The sequence below is a fragment of the Calidris pugnax genome, unplaced genomic scaffold (assembly GCF_001431845.1).
Source record: "Calidris pugnax isolate Ruff unplaced genomic scaffold, ASM143184v1 scaffold2454, whole genome shotgun sequence".
Classification (NCBI taxonomy): Eukaryota; Metazoa; Chordata; class Aves; order Charadriiformes; family Scolopacidae; genus Calidris; species Calidris pugnax.
In genome coordinates, this window is record NW_015092608.1 from 1,983 (window position 1) to 2,884 (window position 902).

General features: G+C 67.5%; 2 protein-coding genes across 2 annotated transcripts in view; both read left to right on the plus strand.

Annotated features, from left to right (window-relative positions):
• Positions 1-44, plus strand: part of LOC106900528 (serine/threonine-protein kinase TAO2-like) — a 1,922-nt gene extending 1,878 nt beyond the window's left edge. The window contains exon 3 of the mRNA XM_014962619.1: positions 14-44. Coding sequence (XP_014818105.1) covers positions 14-44 — 31 coding nt within the window. The remainder of the gene's footprint in view (positions 1-13) is intronic.
• An 82-nt stretch (positions 45-126) lies between these two features.
• Positions 127-526, plus strand: LOC106900529 (serine/threonine-protein kinase TAO3-like; the record flags this gene model as incomplete). Its single annotated transcript, XM_014962620.1, has 2 exons — positions 127-316; positions 430-526. Coding segments are annotated over exons 1-2 (287 nt in total), but the record flags the coding sequence as incomplete, so codon positions are not given.
• Positions 527-902: the final 376 nt, after the last annotated feature.

The window sequence follows — 902 nt, forward strand, 5'->3', positions numbered from 1 at the left end:
TTGGGACCCATAGATGTGGGGCAGGGGGGCGTCAAGACCCATAGATGTGGGGCAGAGAGGGGGTGGGACCCATAGATGGGGTTTGGGGGGTGATGGTGGCTGTAGAGGGGGTTTGGGGGCCCAGAGATGGGGTGTTTGGACCCACAGATGTGGGGCAGGGGGGTGCGGGGCCCCATAGATGTGGGGCAGGGAGCGCCCCGCAGCGCGCCGTGGGTCTGCCCCACGGCGGGACTTGTGGGGCAGCCGTGGGTCCGACCCTTCTCTCCGCAGCTGGCCATGGAGTATTGTCTGGGCTCGGCCTCCGACCTGCTGGAGGGTGAGTCCGGGCGCCGTGGGGCAGCGCCGTGGGGCGGAGCTATGGGGGCGGCGTCCCGCCGTGGGGCTGCCCCATAGATTTATCTCCTCCACCCCACATCTCTGCCCCCCAAGTGCACAAGAAGCCGCTGCAGGAGGTGGAGATCGCGGCCATCACCCACGGGGCGCTGCAGGGCCTGGCCTACCTGCACGCGCACAACATGATCCACAGGTGCCTGCCCCATAGCCTGCCCCATAGCTGCCCCATAGCCTGCCCCATAGCTGCCCCATAGCCTGCCCCATAGCTGCCCCATAGCCTGCCCCATAGCTGCCCCATAGCCTGCCCCATAGCTGCCCCATAGCCTGCCCCATAGCTGCCCCATAGCCTGCCCCATAGCTGCCCCATAGCCTGCCCCATAGCTGCCCCATAGCCTGCCCCATAGCTGCCCCATAGCCTGCCCCATAGCTGCCCCATAGCCTGCCCCATAGCCTGCCCCACAGCCTGCCCCACGGCTGCCCCATAGCGCTCCCCGGGCGCTCTCTGCTTCTCCTGCCCCACGGCGCGATGAGGGGTCACGCTGTCCCGTAGTTTTCATTGGGGTTGGGCT